The sequence below is a fragment of the Triplophysa rosa genome, linkage group LG19, assembly GCF_024868665.1.
Source record: "Triplophysa rosa linkage group LG19, Trosa_1v2, whole genome shotgun sequence".
Taxonomy (NCBI): Eukaryota; Metazoa; Chordata; class Actinopteri; order Cypriniformes; family Nemacheilidae; genus Triplophysa; species Triplophysa rosa.
The window spans coordinates 9,276,841-9,297,651 of NC_079908.1; the positions used below are offsets into that span (position 1 = coordinate 9,276,841).

A 20,811-nucleotide genomic window follows, 5' to 3' on the forward strand; every position below is an offset into this window, starting at 1 on the left:
TTTGTTGTAAGGCCTCCTTTGTGTAGAGTGCATTGCATTGCGGCCCCCCCAAAAAAGATTTATAATATTAAACTTAAAACTTTAATTATACCAAAAACATATTCAGTTATTCAATTCTAAAAAATCTATTCTTTTGGTTGGTTGTCTATTTTTATGATTAGATTTATTTGATTGCACAAAATGTATGATAAATTACTATATTTCATCAAATCTGTGGCCCCCCTGGAACCATCTTGGGGCCCCCCAGTTGAGAACCACTACTGTAGGGTATTTCGCTCATGAGATCACAAACCGCAAATAAAAACCTCAGAACAGTTAATAAACATACTGTTTAGTAAACATTTAACATTTGCTGGACAAAAATATCTGTTAATGGCCATTCAACTGTATTGTAGATCACTTTTGTCATTTTTTAGTCATTAATCAGTTTGTTTCTATATTAGTGGCTCTCTCATAAAAACATTGATGCACTGACTAATTGCAGACACATGTCGACACACAAATGTGGCATCCTAGATCAAGTTCTGACAGTAAATTTTCCACTAAAGTGAATATTAAAAGACGTGTGAGTCTTGATAGGCATTTAACAAGCAGACTCGGGTGGATCGTCATGACGACAGCAATATTTAAGATGCGGAGCTGTACCAAGAGTATAGTGGAATTAGTTAATAGTTTCAATTAAATATACCCTTTTGTCATTTCAATATTAATACTAAAGACAATTCTTTCTTCGGACTGTGAATTTCACACCTTCAGGACACAGCTGTAACAACATCTTAGTTTTCTCAGATTTCGAGAGCATATGGCTGACAACATAATATTTTAACTTCTTACAGTGAGTCATTATGAATTTCAGCTTCTTTAGTCATAGTCAAAATGTGTTTAAATATTAAAGAGCTTTGATGTTTTACACAATCTTTTTGTCAAAAACAAATGGAATATTACCCAACAGAAGCACTCTGTGACATAAACAACAGATGAGATTTAATTAACACTTCTGGCAAATTAAATGCTTATGTGATGTTCGGTGTTTTATTATATTTTTAAATCTACTTTAATTCTGCTCTGAAAAAGTAAAACCCACCGGCAAACCTGTAGAACAACAAACATTGTAAGTGAAATAAGAGGCATATCAATTCAATTAAAGTTTACTTTAAAATATTATTAAAAATTTTAAAAATATATTCAATACTGGTCAAAAGTTTTAGAAGACTTACTTATACTATTTTTCTAAAATGAGGAAGAAATATGAATAAGCTTATCAAAACTGGAATTATGATGTGACAAAAAATGTAAACAAAAAATTAAAGTAGAAATTAAATTGTAGTGACTTTTTGCATAGAATTTAGAGAAATGTTAACTTGGCATTTTATCAAGTGGCTTCTTGGGGTTTCACCCTGATATCGTCGCTGTCCTTCCGAAACCTTGTATGTCCAAATTTGCTGTTTTTCAGGAAATTGAAAAAACGCTGTACTTTTTAAAGGATCAAATACTGTGTTGTCAAAGTTAACACTTTTGAATACTTCTTATTGGTTAGATATTTGAAAACTCGGTGACAAACATAAATGGTGAATAATAATAATTTATGGGAAAAAAATGAAACCCATAGAATGTGGAGATACAAGGTTTCAGAAGGACTTTTTAAACAATATTAAAGGATTTCCTAACCTGTGGTCTTATTGCCTGCTTTTTTCTTATTATTCAGTCAAAGTCAAGACATTTTTTTCACAAAGTTCATATTTGCACAATTACATTTGTGTGTACAACACTTTTTCCAGACAATGAGTTCTAAAATGTTTGACCGGTATAGTGCATATATGATTATATAGTATTAAAATATATTATAATCATGCCTGCCTGTTTTAGCACATGCAGTTTGTTGTATGTAAATACTGTAATACTCCATAATAATTATAATGTATTGTTTCTAAGAAGGCCTGAAGATGGCAAAGGGACTACAAAATGCTGCAATTCAGTTTTATTCATTCAAACACATTATCAGTATCCTCTTTTATAATACAAGGTAGAACAGAACCTCTTTTCATTGGCACACAATTTGTGCTAGTAGAATTTCATGACTTGCGGTAAACTGCCACACACACGCGTGCGCGCGCGCGCACACACTAGTTTACAAAGACAGTGTCCCTGATGTGACCCGAGGTTAAGTGCCTTGCTCAAGAGCACAACAGTGAAAAGCTCAAGGATTGTCCTTTTTGTGTTTGGAGCCACAACATTCCACCTACAGAACCAGGCTACACTGTGAGGTGCGCCAACAATACAGTATATACTGTTGTACATCAGTATAACACATTGTTATTGTTTGTTAACACATTTCATATTGTTATAATAGGTCTTGAATTCAACATTGTTTCCTGCACCGGCCATAATCTGTTTAAATACATTGTTCTGTTCAAATGACAGATTGACGTAAATGAGAGAGAGAAACAGAGATGACATGACAGAATCAAGGGTATCAGATAGTAAACACATTGCATTGCAACCATTTTAAAATGACCCATAAGCCATTGCAAGGTCAGAGTCTATGTAAATGGAGAATCACCACCAACAGCTACTGTCTCCCACAAAGCAAGCTCTGTTTACCTGTTAATCCATCTGTTCAGTTTCGTGGTCTGTCATTCCCAGTGTTAAAGCTCATTCTTATTCCAGTACAGACTTCAGCCAGAGCGCCGTAGCTCTCTCCCATCAATATTACATCTCAAGCATTGCCCATTACGCACCACTCTATAGCAGAGGCCTAATGTCCCTCTTCAACATGGAAATGATCCGTAATTGCAATGGAGACTCACCTGGACCCCCACAATACTTCAACGACGCAGTAACAGGCAGTGGGTGTATGAAAGAGGTAGAACAGCATTTGAACATAATCTGCTTTTCATTGTCATTTAAAGACCAAGAGCGCTGCTACGCAATCCCAACCGCCCTCCGTCGGCTTTTACGGCCGCCGGCAGTAATATGGAAGAAAATCCCATCAAGAGCTTGTTAAATTACCTGCTCTTACTCGAAACAAATCGAAACCTGAAAGCGATGCAGTCTCAATGACATTGATCCTGAGCGACAAGTCCATATGATGGAGGTCTAAAATTAGCCGTCGTGTGGGGGAGGAAATTTGTAAAGGAAAGACTATAATTTGTGTTTTTTTTTGTTAGTTTAATATATAGATTTAGCAAAAGGCTTCAGGCACTGTAGCACTTAAGATCTGTTTACATCTGTAATATCATGTGTGATCGGATCGCAGTGGACAGCGATAAATATCAAGTCCCATTAAAGCATAACAGAAGTGTTTAACTCACAAGACCTTCAGACCCCACAGCACATGTGCACCGATCATGTTCATTACGCCTGACATCAACACGCAGCGAAACGCCGTGATGTGTGCGGTCAAGAAATCAGAGACCTTCCTCTCAACGAAACCCGATCGGAGGGGTCATGCGAGATGCATCCGACACGCACGTAAATATCAGGTGTAAATGTTAATCTGTGTTGACTGGCCACTTCAAAATGGATCACATGAGACGGATGTTAATATCAGGTGTAAATGGATCCGTAGAGATGGAGAGCTCTCTGACGGAGCTGATGTAATGTCAAGAATAGAGGATGACCGATTTGCCTCCTGATTCGCTCTTATGTGACCCCTCCCTCTCAAGGTTAATTTATACCTACTGGGAAAACAGGCCTGAAAATCATATTGGAATGCATTGATGTTTGTGCTTGGATAGTTCCTGTTTGCGAACCCCTTTTGTTCGTGAACTTGTCTAGTCAAACAACACTGATGATTGGTTAACACACTATCAGTGTGGTCTGGATGTGACACTTTATTCACGGCCTAAAAAAAAATTGGTTGGTTCAAAAAGGAACAAACCCAACTGTTGGATTATACATTAACCAACCTGATCTCAAGGGAATTCGGAACTATTTCATGACATGACTAATTCATATGAATTAGAACAATGTCAATCATACAAAAACGAAAAAAGCAATACTGGAGCCCCTCCCCTAACCCCACCCCCTACACGTACCATCACTGATGCGAAAAATCGTACTAAAACGCACAAATCCTCACTGTAAAAATACTGAAATTTTACAGAATATTATACATCATTTTCACGTATTTTTGAAATACGGTAAAAATGTTTAATTACAGAAAAAACATCAAATTTACACGTTTTGTGCAGGGTTATATACCATTATTTTGGTTTACTAAAATTTCAACTTTTTTACAAAAAGTTTTACAAAAATTCTTATTTTACTGTATTTTTCTGATGCCCCAGCTCCCAGAATTTTACAGTTTTATGAGTATTTATTAATGAAATATTATTTATATTTATTTATTATTGTTTCAACCAATGATTGTGTCGAATAAGGACATCAATTTAACAATAGGCTTCATCCCTTTTTGACCCAACCACTCTCAGGATCTTTTATAGTCATCTTTAAGTCACTTCAAAAACACAGCATACAGTATTACAACACGCTCACCTATAAAATACTCAAGCTCATTCAGGCAAATAAAGTTTGGCTTCTTCAACTGTATAAATTTGACTTAAAATCACCCATGCTGTAATTGCAATGTTCTGCTACATTTGGAGCAACTCAACTTCGGTAGGGCTCAGATGAAGTACCGTGAGCGCATGGTACCAGCTGTTGTGCAGGAACAAAGTGCACTAAAGGGACAGTAATAGAGTTCGATGCTACCCGAGAGGCAGAGCGTTCCTTCCTGCAAAACGTCCATAACGAGTGCTCCCTTACCTCCGGATGTCTCTCGCCATATGGCCCTTACTGAGGCGGAGTCACCCGCTGAGCCCTGGACCCCCACTACAGCCATGGACCACCAGCTCGGAGCATCCTGCAACTCAAGACTCCTCACCTGACCATATGAGCATGTCCCTACACATCCGCTTAAAGAAGATACTGAAACGTGTTGACTAAACCTTGGATCATCACGGAAACCATTGCAGAGTTTCACACCATTAATAATTTGTGGTGTAATAAATCTCTGATAACCCCGCCCCTAATAGCACCTTAAACTTAATTATATATATGTATTTGTCGCTTTACAGGTCAGTCAGGCAGCTTTCTCTCTCTCTCTACCCTAAAGATGAGGCAGCAGCGTGCAGCTACTTTAGGTCTCAGTGGTCCGGGCTATTTTTACAGAAGAGAGTTGACGACAAGGTTGCTTCTTGCTTTAGGTAGATGAAACTTTGCTATAATGAGATGTGGACTGCTAGTGGGGCACATCTCATCTCTGACTATTAAAAGAGCCTCTGTTTCACATGGTCTTTGATGTTTGTCTGAGCCAGCATCTATGGAAAACACAGAGGTCCGGAAAAAAACCCCATATGACAGGCAGCATGCCTCTCCAGGATATTTCAAAATCAAACCTGACAAAAAATGCTTCGGGCTGTATTGAGAATTTGGCTTAGTCTCCATAAAAACCATCACGCTGCTAGAATACAAATCCTAACCGTATGTTCAGCCTAGATCCAATCCGGATTGTTGAATTTTGAGAGAATAAAATAGAAAAAATATTCCAAATATGCATTACTAGTAGGGTTGTTAAATGATTAATCGCAATTAATCACATCCGGAATAAAAGTGTCGGTGTACTGTGTATATTAATTGTGTATTTATAACCACATACATAATTTAAATTAAATTATATACAAATATAAATATATACATGCAAATATTCCTTAATATACTGTATATATGCATGTGTTGATAAATACAAATTTAATATGCCCGCCCAGCAAACAGACACATATTATTAGGTAAACACACACTTTTAGTATGGATGTGATCAATCATGGTTAATCGTTTAACAGCCCAACTACAAGGAAATAAATATTTGTTTTCAATCAAAAAACTGTTTTAGATTAAGTATGACCTGGCATTCTACAAATCACTGCCGTATTTTTCTTTTCCTGTCTTAAACAATCTTCAATGAAAATACACCAAGGCTACACTTACATTCCCCAAACATATACAAACTCGCATATTTACACAAATATACCATTTCAATGAGATGTAATGCGCTAAAGAAAAATAGCACAGTTGGACTGAAAGGAGTTCTGTGTTTGCAAGGACTGTTTTTGTCTTTTATTCTCATTGTTTATTTTCTGGACTACAATTGAATATGGCCAGTTGGTCGAACACTCTTACATAGCAAGATCAAATGAGAGAACAGCATAACCTGGTAGCACAATACACAGTTCAGCAGGTGTTTTTAGGTAAAACAAACACAGAGAGCAGGCACATTGCTGTGTGCAGTGATCATTTGGGTGATAATGGTTTGTTTCTTCCTTGATTGCAAATAATTTGGAGGTTGTAATTAAACAAGTTATCAGACTGAGAGGTTACATTAACATGCAGGTTCCATCCTTATACAGCAATAATGTAATGCAGAACATCATCAAGAGCTGCAATGCTGAGACTATTGTTCTATAGGACATAATGTACAATTACGGTCTACTGATTTTTATGATTTAAAAAATATCTCATTTCTTCTATTTTAATTTAGGATGAAGAGACCGCTATAATATGAAACATCTGTGAAGTATGTTGATTCTTTGAGCTGGTATAACACTGTATTGGGGTTGTATTGTATTAACCAATAGATCAATAGTTTAAATAGCTGCAAATGAATTTATCACAGAAAACCAATCTCTCTATTTTATTACACTGGATTATGTGGGTTAAAAATGGATAAAACTCATCCATGGTGGCATTTGTGTTAAAGCCCCAACTGATGAGAAAATTCTGGACTATAGATTGCTGTATCAAACGTGCACTTAAGAGTTGCTCTTATATTCGTGTGATACAGCCCAAGTGTTTGCTACATAAAATAAGAAAAAAATGGATGAATACTAAGAAGTTAACAAGACGAAAGGAAAACATGAAGTACTGCATTATACTATTTTGATCTTTCCAATATGGCGGACGACTTGCGTATAGCTGCCCATAGAAACTGTCGTTAATGATGTTTGAACCCATCACCTTGGTGTTTCTAGTTAAACTACAGAAAAGGCTTTTTGCTATATTGCCATATAAGTATTTACGATAGCAATGAAAGTAACTCTCACCTTGTCTGACGTATTGCTCTTTCTCCTGGTGTACGAGCTCTGCGACACATCCTCCATAGCGCAGACGTCCGTCCTGCTGGTAGGCCTTTAGCGTCTTGCTGGAGCTGTAGGATCTCTGTGACACTATATGGCAGTTCTCACCATCCATGGAGGAAGTAGCATAGTGAATATCCTTTCCGCACTGTCCCCGTGTCAAAGAGCGCTGCCGTCTGTCCTTCAGATCCATCACTGCAGGAGCCAATCAGCTCGCAGGAGCTAACGGCCAATTATAATCAATTACCTGTAGAGAGCAGCAAGGAGTAAATACTTTGTGTTGTTGGTTCTGATCGGTCTTTATACTTTATAAATAGGCCTGTCACACACTGTTGATATCACGCAATGTGAACGTTGTGGAATTATCCTTAAAAATCAAAACATCTATTTTGGTTGTTATGGATTTTTGTTGTTCTGTTTTTGGAGTATAGATGCAAGCAAACATCTACCAACCGTTTTAACTTTTCATAATTTTGATGTTCATTGATCCAGTTGGAATTGAAATGACTGACTCAATGCCAACGTTAACAGCTCACTCGAGGGATTATTAGAAAATAACGACTTGAGTTTCAATCTATTTCTCACACAAAGCACTAAAAGGAAGACTTGAAATGCATCACACATGCTGCATGACTGTTTTGTGCTTTTCGGAACTTGACAGGCCCCGGTCACTATAAGCTGTCGCTGTACAGAAAGAAGTGTGAAATTCGTCCTTTTTCGGTTTCATAGAGAAAATAGCATTAAGGTTTAGAATAGCATGCAAGTGAATACAAACAACTGTAGCTTTGTCCTAATTCAAATCTGTTGTTAAAAGCAACAGTTGAGATGTTTCTCTATTAGCAAATTCCTAAACAGCAAATCCACCAAATATCAGCTCTAGATCACGCTGATAACCACCTGTGAAAGCTGTTCTCCAAACAAATCAATAGCGAACATCATATTTCAAGAAAAAATACATCACAACAATGTAACAAGGCTCCCAAACAGAACGTGCTATGTTCAGCTCGAGACAGACGTATCCCCATTATGCCTTATTTTCAGGTAGAGCGAAAGCGTCTCAATAACACCCTCCCACTCTACATCTGTGTCACTGTGCTGAGTTAGCCAGGCCTGCGAAGATCCAATCAAACCATCGAGACTTTGGCAGAAAGCCTGTTGTTTAGGACGTTTACATCATGTGGTCACGAAAAATAGCCCTTTAATATTAAATGATAGAAAACCGGCGACAATGAAAGAGAAACAGCACTTTTCTAAATTACTCTGGGGTACTCTGGAACAAATTACCTTTCCTACAAAAATTGTGCAGACAAGCAGTTACAAGGCCAATATTTTTACTTCAATCTATAAAACGTAAGCCCAGGGAGATGTCGGCTTTAAAAACTTGGTTTCACTTAAAACAGTTAAAGTGTCTGTTCTCTGAGAACTATTATAATGTGAATCAAAAGCTTACATTCCGAGTACGTAAAAGAAAAAGCATTGTGGCATGAGTCTAGGTCATTTCAACCAATTTCGTTGGAAAACAGGTCAACACATTTTCAAGTTTTGTAAAAGAAACCACATCATAATCAAATGCTGGGTTAAAACCTCTAAAGGTTATTTATCGAACCCAGTACCTTAACCATCTATTTTCCATTACTATTGGATTGACGTCACATGGTTTAATAAAAATAATTATAAATGTTAATTAAAACATTAAAATATTAATATTAATACAAATATAATAATCATACTTGATACTAATCAGTATTATTATTATAACCATTATAATAATAATAAGTGATAAAACAATAATAATAATAATCATACTTTTTATTGTTATTATTATTATTATTATTATTACTAAGTAATAAAATAATAATGCATTCATTATTATTTTATTACTTAATAATAATAATAATAATATAATACTCATACCTAATAATAATAAGTCATAATATAATACTTATCATTAATATTAATATCAATATCAACATCAATATTAATATAATAATTTAAAACTTTGATAAGTAAGGTCATGGGTTTGATTCCAAGTTCATTGTACTGTTAAATAGATAAAATGTAATGCAAGTTGCTGTATTTCAATTTAACATTAAATCAACAGTATTAAAACATATCTTCAAAAAGAAATCAATTTCAGACCAAGGCAGTATGAAGCAACTCTGATACTGTGGGACACCCAGCAGCCACTGCGCAGTCAATACGTTCAATGAAAAACCAGACGTGTTTACATACGGGGTGGCACTCTAGTTATGTTTATTGAGTGTCGATTGATATTTCCGTCAATAATTGCACCATTGGCAGGCGGAACATGCAGACAATGCAAATTCATCATTCTGTGGAAAATACAAAGCTTCATAAAGCAGTTTTCAAATAAATATGCCCGAGGTCGCGCTTGCCATTGATCTTGGCTTTTGATAAAAAGCTTGTTCATATAAAACTGTCTTTTTGTACATCGAACCCATTTGTACATTGTATAATTGAGAGAATGGTGACAAATCAATCTTCTGTTTTGTACAAACATTAGCAATATAGCTTATACCACACATGCAGCATTCACACTATAATGACTATATATATGATACAAATATCATATAAAATATTCTGATTCAAGTATGGCTCAACATAAACAACATAACCTTTGTAACTCGAAGACATGTACTGTATGTACAATCTTTAGCCCACCTATACATTTTTTTTAAGTTTTAAAAGTTTCCTGTAATAACAGCCACCACAGCAACAGCCCTTCAGTATTTTGCTATATGTCAATAATTGATACAACCTTCCTATCTACCCAGGAATCTCACTGGCACACTGAGGTGGATCGTACCAGGCTACTCCATTAAAGTTAATCCGCAAAAATCCAACTCGGGCAGAGCGGCGTCTTAATCAGTCTAACAAAAGGCCATGGAAAACGGCATGCTGAGACCGACTGGTGCTCTCGCCTGGCACAGAGTGACCAACTGTTAACTGTGACTGTTCAATTAGAACTGCTTAGATCCAGGCGGCAGGGACGGTAATGATAATTATAGCAGGAAATGAGCAGGGAGAGGCTGCTAGACAGGGCAGTGAGATTTATAATGGCATTGGAAGAGGGGAAGTTGAGCTTTATGGGTTATCATTTTAAGAAAGAGTGATGAATACTTAAAAGACATAGTTCAACCAAAGATTACAATTTTATCATGCATTGCAACACAGTGCATAATATTAAAGGAGCAATATGAGGTTTTAGTGGCATCTAGCAGTGAGGTTGCGAATTGCAACCAACGGCTCACTCCATCCCTCCCTTTCAAAGCACTACGGTGGATGACACAGGACAAAGATGTCGTTGTGTTTTTGCTTCTTTGCTGAAGGAGATTACGTATTTACGAAAAGCGCTCTGGAGAGCAGTTTGACTGTTTAGGGCTACTGTAGAAACAACATGTTGAATTCTATGTAAGGTGACCCGCGGTGTATGTAGATAGAAATAGCTCATTCTAAGGTAATAAAAACATAACGCTTCATTATGTAAGGTCTTTACACACCTGTGAAGACATAGTTATGTATATTATATTGCATTTCTCTCAATTGAGCCTCCAAAAAATTACACACTGGACCTTTAAACAATCTGTTGTTCAACATACTGTCAAGTTAAAAAAAAGCAAATACAGTAAGCAACACTAAAACATTGAATAAACCAATGTCTACAACAGGGGTCTTCAACTACTTTTCTTTGAGGGCCGGATTCCAAAAGTATAAATAGGATGCGGGCCAGTTTTTTCCCATATCATAATTTCTTGTGTTAGTTTGTATTTCCGTTATTTATTACATTTTGTTCCTTTTATACTGTTTTTGTTGCTGTTACTTACAGGTCATATATTAAAACATGCACACAAATATTGCATCCAGTATATACATTTTCATGATATTTAATTAAAAGGGATATTGTCTTTTAATTGTATTTTATTTTCCTTAATATTTTGAATGAAATTGCACTTAATTTACTCCCCTAATTTACAGTCCCCCAGTACTTCCAAGATGTGGGTGGTATTGTTTTTTTTCAATAAGATATTTATGAAGATATTGAATTAATGAAAGTCAAATAAAAATGTCAAAAACGCTAATACATTAAGCACAAAAGTAATCCCTGCCCCTTGACGTTAAACTGACGTCTAATAAAGCGAATCAATCGATCTGTGCAAGAAACTGAACGCTATTATTGAATCTTCGGGTGAATGCCAATCGCATGCATGTGCCCCACGCACGTATAAGGGTAGATCGTTTGAAGTGCAAGTTCTGGAAGGAGATGAACAGCTGTTTTCATAAACAAAGCTGTTTAAATCATACATAATGAATGCAGTAATAAAACAGCATCGTTATTTCCTTATCTGAGACAATAGTTCACGTGGTGTAGTACAGTACTTTTCCTGCAGTTACTTTCAAGGGCACAAGACGCATTTTGGATCGCGACCTATCGCGTGCGCAAACCATCACGTGCGCAAACCGACTCGCTTTATCGACTCGAATCGCTTTATAAGACGTCATTCGTTATGAGCCGCGAGATTTACTTTCATATTGAATGTAGCAGCGTTTTGAACTTTCAAAGGCGTGGCGTCTCAGGAGGAAGCGCATTTCTTAAAGCACACCATTCTCAAAGTCTCTCCATTTATTTGAAATATTAAGGCGGGCCAGGTAAAGATGAGTGCCCTGGTCTACAATATAAAGCTTAAGTAAACCACTTTGATTTTAAGTTCATTGCTGCCTGCCTTCAATTAGCTTAAGATAAAGTAGGTTGAGGTGCATTCATTGATTATTCGGGCCTTCTGCACTCTATAAAAATAAGCGTGCTTAAAGGTTCTTCACAGCGATGCCATAGAAGAATCATTTTTGGTTCCACAAAGAACCATTCAGCCAAAGGCTCTTTGAAGCACCATCTCTTTCTTACTTTTGTATAATATGAAGAACCTTTTTCGCAACAAAGAACCTTGTGTCAAACAGAAAGGTTCTTCAGATGTTAAAGGTTCTTTATGGAACCAAAAGGTTCTTCTTTGGCATCGAGGAACCTTTTGAAGCACCTTTTTTTTAAGAGTGTGGAAATGGAGCAGCTTGAAAATAACAAATGTTTGCGGCCCAATCTGACAGGAGAGCATTTCAAAATTGCTGAAAAGCAATACATGTGAGTACATGAAGGACAGCAGCTTTAGCTCGGACAAAGTACGGCAGGGTGGAGTTGCTGTTTACTCTGAGTGATCTGATGGAAACGGTCCTCTCAGCAGAAAATGTCAAAACTTGGTAATTGTATTAGAGGCAGAGCTTAGAGGGCTGTTCTGCCCGTGCTGGAATCACACCTCCGTGCTCTCTAAACTTTGCCAGAGAAGAACTGCGTCTATTTTCGACATGGCAAAGTCGATGTCAAAATTTCCTCCCACTCCGCGGGCACCAGAGGCGATGTAGAGTTTTTTTGTGAGGTTCTGAAGTCTTTGAAGGTACAGCACCGTGGTACAGAGCATGCACCCAGAGAGAAGTACACCCTAAAGCGAGCGCAGAACAGTTTTGCTTTATCTGAAGCCCTGAGGCAGCAATGTAGTCAGTCTCCTGGGCTGCCATGCACCAGGAGAGGGACGGTGTGGTTTTAGTTTATTTTTACTAGCATCTCTAGAGGATGGTCTGGTATTTGGGAAAAAAGGCAAACTTTGAGCTTCAGAAGCCCTAGCCAGTGCAGACTTAACTGGGCCATTTCAACAAACAAAGACAAACAGAAATAGCTTTTGTTTAATGGTCGATTGTGTCTAATGAGATCTTTCTCATCTATACATTCATTTTCTACAGTGCTTTTACTATGTACCTATAGTGTTGTAGGGAGTACTGGAGCTCATCCCAGCATCTCTGGCCAAAGGCAGGGAAACACCTGGACAGTTCATCTTTCTTATGTGCTCAATATTTATTACTTAAAAAGACATTTGCATATGTGTATTGAAGTGATCTAGGCCAGTTAGCATGTGATGGGGCAAAAAAAGCATCTTTCTAAACTGACTGCCATTCCAAAATTCAATTTGTTCAGTCAACTTTTATTTGGGTTCAAAAAACATGAGCAAATTGACATGAGTTGCATGAGTTGCTGAGCAAAGACATAAAAATCAGTTTTGAAAACTGTCTGTTTACCCACGGTTTTTCCTGCATAGAGAGATTGGAGGAGGCCGCCTCCATCAAATGTTGTGCCGCCTCAGGCTCTCGCCAAAACTATGTCGGGTGTCTTCACAAGAAATGCTGCATTTAACAGACTGTCATTTGTAACTGCAGTTGCGGCATTACGCCACAGTAGAGGCGCTGTTTCGTTATCAGCACACCGAGGTGCTAAAAAGAGTTGCAGAACAAGTGCTAGCTGTGTTTCGCGGCTGTTTGTTTTGCATCCAAGTACTTTTAATTTCTTGATATTTCTTAAAATTAAATTAGTACATCATTTTTTCTAAAATAAAAAAAAATTTTTAACGAGTATTGAATGAGTTTTTAATTTATTTAGAGTTTTATTATTTGGTCTAAATCATGCATTTCAAAAATACTTTTCAAAATGTTTTGTTTTCTAAAGACACAATTATATTTTTGTCTACAAAAGAAATTCCAAACATTTAAGCACACACATTCAGATTACAAGACTTTTAATTTAATTAGACACATTTTAATCAAGCGCTTCCAAACGATTGATGGGTACTGTACATATAGCAGCATAAAATCATTGATTTTTCATTGTATTGTACTAGATATTTCCATTGACCAGTTGGAGAGCTATTAACATTAACTTTCATATCAATTTTACTGCAGCTTAGGAGTGATCACATGACATCCACTGCTCAGACTCCCGAAATACTTTATACCATTTTTACATTATTGGTCCTAAAATACAATATCTCAAAGAGTAACATTTCACTTAATAACACGTCGTCGCACACCAAACACGAAATTACATGAAAGTGGGCTGAATAGCTTTGTCTCTCCTTCGGAGCCCTCCATTACCTCATCCAGTGTAACGTGACATCATTTACCGCCGCACTTCAATGAAAAACAATGACACCTCAGTCCCGTTTCAATATAACTGTCTGAACAGCATGACGAACCCGATTGTACGGAGGGAATAGACTGGCGCGCCGTAACAGTTACAACTCTACGGCTCGCGGGCGCAGAATTAAATAAATCTAGGCAGAGATTGAGAGAGATCGAGGCAGAGGGAGGATGAGAGCTCTTCGGAGGTGTTTGCTCACTGGTTTGCTCTCACTCGACCACAGCGTGAGAGGCTGTTACACCGAGCGCTGTTAATAAAGACAGAGGCGGCACGGAGAAGTGGCTCGCACACACACGAACAGACCCGCAGCTCTGTCTAAAGGGCTGCTCCACTGACCACTTCAGCCTCCTTCCCCCCAGGCCTGGATAATAGGACTGCTCTCCAAACACATTATATTCCGTGGCAGGCGGCTAACACGAGTGCCAGAAGAGGCCTGTACTCTCCACTCCCAAGTGCCATAAAATTAGAATGCAGACACTACACTGCGCTCAACACACACTCGGCGAGCATCTCTCGCTCTTACACCATCTCATTATCGGCCCTGTTCGCTACGCTGAGATGATGCATTCTTCACTCTTCCCTTTCTCTTCTCTTCACCTTTTTCTACAAGCACAGATTTGGGAGCGTTTATTTGACCTTTGCGTTCACACTGGACTCCAATCCTATTTGGGTTTCAAATTGGATTCTTACCAATGGCGGTCCATGCTTTTGTTTTGCATGTGATGAAATCTTGTTCAGATGACATCTCTGTGTATTTATATCGGTTGCCATAGTAATGATGTTTTGTAAGCGTCAGCACGATGCCAAGAGACTTTCTCACACGACAACTGAGAGTAGCTGTCAGCGTGGAAAGAAAAGACAGAAACTTGGAAGTTTTGCCTCGCTGTGTGACGGTTCACAGTGGTGTGTGAGGGAATATAAATGACAGAGGGATTTGGAGCATCCGTCCTTATACCAAACTGCTGAGTCGTTCACTACTCACCACAGAGAATTTCACATTATTCTTTAGGAAAGATTGAGTAAAAATCTGTGTATGGAGTCAGTTCCGGATGATATAGAGAAGCACTTTGTATGACATTACATAAAATATGTGTTACAGTCCAAAAAACGAAATATCGTTGGTGTCCTTCTGAAACCTCGGATGTCCAACTTTGCTGTTTTTCAGGAAATGAGAAAAACACTTAAATACTGTTTTGTCAAAGCTGACTAGCACCTTTTAAAATATTTTTATTGGTTAGATATTTGCAAAGCCCAGTCACAGACAGAAAGGGTCACTAATAATAATTTATGTCGGATCCAATAGCCTGTGGGCAGTGCTCCAACACGTGGCGCAGTTGCACATCGGGCTCGTGGTCCTTTCCTGAACCCACCCCTTTCTCTCTCTCCCACTTCGCTTCCTGTCCTGTCTCACTTAAGCTGTACAAATAAAAGGCAAAACGGCACAAATAAAAATATAAAATATAAAATACAAATAAAAAAATCTATGGAGAAATATGGAGATGCAAGGTTTCAGAAGGACATCAGCAATATTTATTTACTTTATTTACAGTATTTATTTTTATTTTTGCTGTTCAGACTTAAAACAAACAAATTGTTTTTGTCAGAACACACAAAGTGTCTATTTCTTGTCTCATTATGTCACGCACATTTCATTCAATTTTATTCATATAGCACTTTATACAATTTTGCATTGTTGCAAAGCAGCTTTATACAACTATGCAGCGGTTATTGTAGTAAAGAGAAATACTTCAAAAGAAATAGACAAAATAAATAAATGACACCATATATGGTTTTATAATACATGGTGGTATTGTAATACAATGTACATTGATGAAACATGATCCCACAATCTTTCTAACTCAATGGTTTGTTTGAAATTTAGTTAAGACTTACCCAAATTTAATGTCTGGTAACATGATTTAATGCATTCACTAACGTTAACTATATTTGTCTTCAATTCAGTCATCTTTCTATGTAGAAACTCACAGTCTTATTATTTTCTTATTTTTATGCAGTCTTTTATTATTAAAGACGGGATAAAATGCTATGTCATCATGCATTCTGACTTCTGTACACTGTTGAACGGGCTGGCTTCTCATGCTTAACATGGTCAACTTTAAAAAAAACAAGTTGGATGTATGGCGTAGTATTTCTGTGCTTGATACACTCCCCCAGCACTCCAACTTGTTTCAGAAAGTTTTTTAAAAGTCTGTATCCCTGTTTTTGTAACAGGGATCCTATTCCTTTTATTGGGCAATTCTCCCGGAGAAGCACGGCAAGGCGAAAGAAATAGCCAACCGACGACCGAGACCCTCTTACCATCAAGATTGGCTGCGCTGCGTAAAGATTGGCTGCGCTGTGGGCCTGCAGCTGAGCTCGTTACTCTTGCGACAGTGAAGTTTAGGTGTGTTTGTTTGTTCACAGCATTTCAGTGATGGATGTTATATAAACGGTGGATATAACGTTTGATTTGGAGATTGTTTGAAACTGATAGGTGGAACGGTCCCAGTGCTAAAAGATGCCTGTCATGGTTCTGCTCCACCTTGTCTTGCTTTTCTTGACCTAGTGGCAGAACCATGACAGAACCTTATGTTTTATGTGGAGAGTGGCGTTTTGTCCCTGTTGGTCTTCCACTCTCCGGTGTGGCATCTCTGTTCCAGCCCTTTCTTCTCTTCGTTATTGTTTGTTAATTAGTTCATGCCCCGCACCTGCTCCCTCTTGATTTGTCCCCTTTATAAGGTCCCTGTGTTTTCTGTCCTGTGCTGGATCATTGTACTGTTGTGTCGTGTTTGTGTCATGTGGGTAAGTTACTGTCTTTCAGTTAATCTAGTTTATTGTGGTTAATGTCAAGTGTTGTTATCTTAGTTTAGTTTGTCCTTGTTCCTGTTTCCATGTTTTGTTATGTTACACTGTGGGTTTTTGATTTGTATTTTTTTATTATTAAAGTTTTGTTAACCCCTTACCTCCTGTCTGCACTTGGGTCCTCTGTCTCTCCCCTCACCCAAGAATCATGACAATGCCGGACATGAACTGCACGCGGTAAGTCAAACTAAGTCGTATGTTTGTTCTTTGTTGGCAATCGGCGTGTACGTGCATAATGTAAAAAACACGAAGGGATTAATGAAATGCTTGGCTGTAGTTCTGTCCCACTGCCTGCCTCCAGCAGCTCGTGTTTTTCTGGAAATAATCATACAGCTCTATCTGTCTTTTATAAATGTCTTCTTCTTCGAAGATACAACGTATGCAATACTACTGTATAGGTACTCAAGATTAATATGAGATTGGCAAAAACTGAGTACGTTACCCGATCTTTAAAGGTTAGTTTTTGCAATTAATATTATAATTCCACATATTCTTTTTTCTATATCTTTCATAATTGCATCCTTCTTTTCTATTACTTCTATCTGTACTGTATTTAGCTGCTTTGCAACCATGAAAAGTGAAAAACGTCGAGTGGCCGAACACCGTCTGACAGAGGGTGAGAGCGGCTGTGAAGAACACCCAGGGACATAGGAAACTCTTTTTGTGAAAAAGTGGGCGCTAGGCCCCTGTGAGACATGCCGCGCTGGAGAAATTAGCTCTTTTAGAACACCTCTGGACTCGAACAACTCGAACACCTCTGGAACCGCCGAGACGCCCAGGGGAAGTCGCTGCAGGAAGGGACAGTTCGCTGCACCACTTCGTAGAACCAGCAAGTAGAATTCTTTTGCTAAGTAGCAAGAGTCGATCTTCATCAGCGAAGGCTCCGAAGAACAAAAGGTGAATGAATGATGCACGCCGTCTCCCTTTTATACCCGGATGTCCGGGGCAGAGTCCGGCATGCAAATTTCATTTGCCAATTTTCATTGGCCTTTTCTAAGTAGTCGGAAGCGATTGGTTCTCAGGGACGAACCCCATCTGTCGGTTCGACACAACGTCGAGAGACCGACAGAAAGGGAACTGAATTTAACTAGAAACTGAATTGTTATAATCAAAGTTGTTAATGTTACCTTTACAGAGGTTAATGTGCACTGAACTAACATTAGCAAAAATGTACAAATGCTGAAAAACTATTGATCAGTGTTTATGTAAGCTAATGCATCAAATAATATTAACAAATACACCCTCATTGTTACCTAAATTTGCTTGTATACAATTACGGATTTGAATATGATACATACATTTCTTTATAAAACCACAATATCAGTCAACATATTTTTCCCTTTTGGAAAAGGACCAGATTGTAAAGAAATAAAGCAGCCAGCAAGCACCCAGCACACACTCTTAATAGTTAAAACAAAACCATTTTAGATGCCCACAGCGTGCAGAGCTGTAATAAAGACAAAGGGTTGCTACTTAAAAGAATATAAAACAGATAGTTTAATAACAAACACTGGACTGCCACAAAAGATACAAAAGATCTCAAAGATTTGCTTGTGTAGATAAAACCCAATTGCTGCCTCAGACCATTAGAGAGTCAAACACACAACAACCGGTTCTCTTCCACTGATTTAAAAGATTTATCTGCAGGAATTGTTTTGGTTAATTACCATTTAGCGGATGCTTTTCATTGAAAGCAAGCGAAAGTGACGTCCAACTACAGCTGTAATAAACTCGATATTGGTAGGGGATTTCACCTACTGCTGCAATCTCACCCTTTTCAGTCTGAGATCTGTCACAGTTAGAGATTAAGAATGGAAGAGAGGTGACAGACTAAACGACTTCCTCTGAAAATGTTTCTCCATTTCCCTGTCACGTATCGCCGCGGACCACTTTGACAGCACATCAATGTGAAGCTCGCCCAGATGAGAACCGGACAACCGTGCAAAGTAATTCATTGTTACGGACCAAATTAGGATGCAAATGCATTGCGTGCGTTTGTCCCATATTGTTCATTTATTCGTTATAGGTGATGTGTGTCATTTTTACATTTTCTATTGACAGAAATGCAATATAATATGCATAACCTGACCTCTCATTTCAGTCAGGTCCCTCTCTACCTCTTCCAGGAGTCCTAATTATCTCGAAACAATTAGCGCCAATTTGCTGCCGTGCTTCTACTGCGAGATGAAAAGGAAGCTCTTCCTGTTTTGTGTGATTCAATATGGCTGAGAGAGGAAGTGGAGGTCAGGAATTGACAAAAGAGCTAATTACAGAACCGTTCAGCTATTTCGGTTCTTTTCTCAAATTCAGGGATGCTAAAGAGACAACACAAAAGATTGAAATACCGCAAAAGACATTCACCAATCAAATAAAGGGTCACAAAGCCCAGACAATTATGGTTTGTGAACTTACATTATGCATTTGACAGATGTTTTTATCCTGGAATCGAACCCTGACCTTGGCGTTGCTAGAGCGATGCTGAGCTACACGAAAGCCAGCCAACTTGAGTTCGGGTTCAACTTTGCATATTTATACGACCAACAACAGACATCCGTGTGATTGATTCGTCGCCTGTGTCACAGTTCATGCGTGATCTCTTTCAGCAGATGGCTGGAGGAGGCAAGAGCAGCCGCTTAACAGTTTCACTGGCAGCTACATGCATTTGTTTTTTCAGAGAATCGCTCTATTGTATTTAAATGGAGCTGTTTCACCATACAGTAAGCACTAAGCACTCCGAAAGACTTCCTGCGGAGAAATCCCAACATGTTATTTGTCCCAGAGACTCAATTTGCTTTTCTTTGTATATATTCCAAGACTGTTGTTGAACAGATGGTCGGGTCAAACATACAGCTCAAGAACTGGGTGTGACTCTGTCTTTGAAATGATGAAAACAGGTTAGCAGATGCCTGAGCAGAGTGGTCTTAATGAAGCACATAAGCGAACAGGAGGTGCTCGGTTAGCTTGCGCGATTTAGCAACTAACCAGCTAGTTGAACAGGAGGAATCTCTCTCATACCGGACTGGTGTTCTTGGTGATACACTCAGCGGTGCATGTCAGGCAAACAGCTCTTTGCTGTGGTGCAGATAAACTAAGCCACGCAATTACATTCAGTTATATTCCTGTGGATTGCTTTTAATGCCCTTAAGACACGAGCAGGCGCGCGTCTGCATTCCGCATCAATACACTTACAAAGCAAGCACGATAATATTCAGTATTCAGCACTCACCCCAGACTGCTTCTTTTAAGGAACTGATAACATAAATCAGAATGTGGTTTAAATGAAGCTCCTATAAAAATATGTCATGTTGGACAATTGAGTTTAAAGATATAATAAGTGATTTGGACCTGAAATGGTTAACGAAAGACGTGAAAAACAGATGAATCTTGTTGGGTTAGAGAGAGAATACTAAACCAAGTGGCATCGGAGCAAACAGACGATGCTTCTTCACACTTCAGTGCCATTTTCTCAATGACTTCTAAACAACTGGTGTCAAGGTGATTTTTATTGGAAGTCAATTGCCCTCAAGTTCACAGAGTTGTCGAAACAGAGCAACCACAGGTGAAGTTTATCACAGGAACTGTGAACCAGTTTCACAAATTTTGACAAACTAGTGCAAATACTTTGCAATCATACAAATACTTTGTCTTAACCCATCTTTCCCGCTCATTGTCATTCACAACTCCTTCCTGGTGGAACATTCTTCCTAATTCGGTCCGGTCAACCACATCTCTTTCTTGTAAATGTCTTAATTTTGCACAATATTTTGTGATTTGGGGGTGGAG

The 20,811-nt window shown here is 38.2% G+C and overlaps 1 protein-coding gene across 1 annotated transcript in view; it reads right to left on the reverse strand.

Moving 5' to 3' along the window:
* tenm2b (teneurin transmembrane protein 2b) overlaps positions 1 to 20,811 on the reverse strand; it is a 217,769-nt gene that overhangs the window by 164,171 nt on the left and 32,787 nt on the right. The window contains exon 2 of the mRNA XM_057360479.1: positions 7,101 to 7,380. Coding sequence (XP_057216462.1) covers positions 7,101 to 7,326 — 226 coding nt within the window. The 5' untranslated portion in view covers positions 7,327 to 7,380. The remainder of the gene's footprint in view (positions 1 to 7,100; positions 7,381 to 20,811) is intronic.